This window comes from Sitodiplosis mosellana, unplaced genomic scaffold, assembly GCF_009176505.1.
Source record: "Sitodiplosis mosellana isolate CC-2019 unplaced genomic scaffold, AAFC_SMos_1.0 Smas_scaffold_1209, whole genome shotgun sequence".
NCBI classification, from domain to species: domain Eukaryota; kingdom Metazoa; phylum Arthropoda; class Insecta; order Diptera; family Cecidomyiidae; genus Sitodiplosis; species Sitodiplosis mosellana.
Window position 1 is genome coordinate 1 of NW_022596451.1, and position 1,360 is coordinate 1,360.

General features: G+C 32.4%; 1 protein-coding gene across 1 annotated transcript; it reads left to right on the forward strand.

Annotated features, from left to right (window-relative positions):
* Window positions 1–331: 331 nt before the first annotated feature.
* Window positions 332–979, forward strand: LOC129571065 (uncharacterized). Its single transcript, XM_055450835.1, has one exon. It carries the CDS (start codon window positions 332–334, stop codon window positions 977–979), a length of 648 nt encoding a protein of 215 aa, XP_055306810.1.
* The last annotated feature ends 381 nt before the right edge of the window (window positions 980–1,360 follow it).

Genomic DNA, 1,360 nt, shown 5'->3' on the forward strand with positions numbered 1-1,360 from the left:
AAACTTTGTTATTGTTATACAACAACATTACTGAATTGCCGGTCAATGCATTCCAAATACTGATTGACTTGAAAACGTTGGACTTATCATTTAATAATATTGTTGAAATTCCGTCGTTTTTGTTCCACAATATGGAAAAACTAAACAATGTCAATTTATCGAATAACAAAATAATTACGATTGATCACTTTGCATTTTCTAGTGCATTGGGCCTACAAAAATTGATTTTAACGCACAATAAACTTACGTGTTTGAATCGGCAGATATTTGATGCACATTCAAATGTGACGCATTTAGATATATTTCGTTTAATCAGATCACAAACTCAAAAATGAATGCTTTGGAAAATACTTTGACCATCTTAGAATTTTTGGTGCATTTCAACGTATCAGGCAATCCAATTAAAAATGTGGACAAAAAAACATTTGCGAATAATTTAAAACTTGAGACTTTGTCATTGTCCAACTGCAGCTTAACAGAAATTAAACCGGGCACATTTTCGTCTTTATCAAAATTAACCAGACTGGATTTATCCTATAATCAATTAAAAACATTGGATTTGAATACGCTTCCGTTAGATCTTCGAAACCTGAAAATCGCCGGCATCGACAGCAACAAATTCAACTGCTCATACCTTGAAAAGCTTTTTGAATCAATTACACCGCAACATTTGGTCGCAATTTCAAATCGAATTGGTCACAATTGCACTTCGGCTAATAACGAAGAAATGATTCGAAATGATTCAAGTGAAACCACAACTGCACGTTCTGAAAATAACTTTAGTTTTGATATCGTCACAGAGAAGGCGGGAAGCGATGAAAAAACGCAAACAATGGAAACAGTGGAGGCTGTTGAGCACAAAACGGAGAAGAAACATCCGATTTCAATGGACGCTGAACAAAACTATCAGATCAACGACAAGATGCACAATAGCATAATTTTAGTAATCTACAGAAGAGATGGAATTGATACGCCTTGATGCAGTGGAGAACAACAACTACGATATCATTAAATTTGACAAGTAGAAACCTTCAGTTCAGGTGATTGTGACTAACTCAATTATTATTTATGATTAAATTCTAAATTAAATCGCGAAGAAATTGAAAATTATGTTTTCATTTTCATAGGAATTTAAGTCACATCATGAGGTCGTTAAACGGTCATCGAGAGGGATATTCAATAGATTGAAACTTGATAAAACTAAATATTTTTTCGTTATAAGATTCGATTTAATAAAAAAGAATTTGTTAAAAATTGGTAAAAAAAATATTAAGCATACAAATTTGGAGAGACAATTATCTCTCCTCATAAGGAAAATTCAACTCTTGATGAACAAAAGTACCTTATTGCTATCGAAAAA

Excerpts from the sequence above, each read along its gene's own strand:
- LOC129571065 (XM_055450835.1), top strand. The coding sequence starts at position 332 with ATGAATGCTTTGGAAAATACTTTGACCATCTTAGAATTTTTGGTGCAT.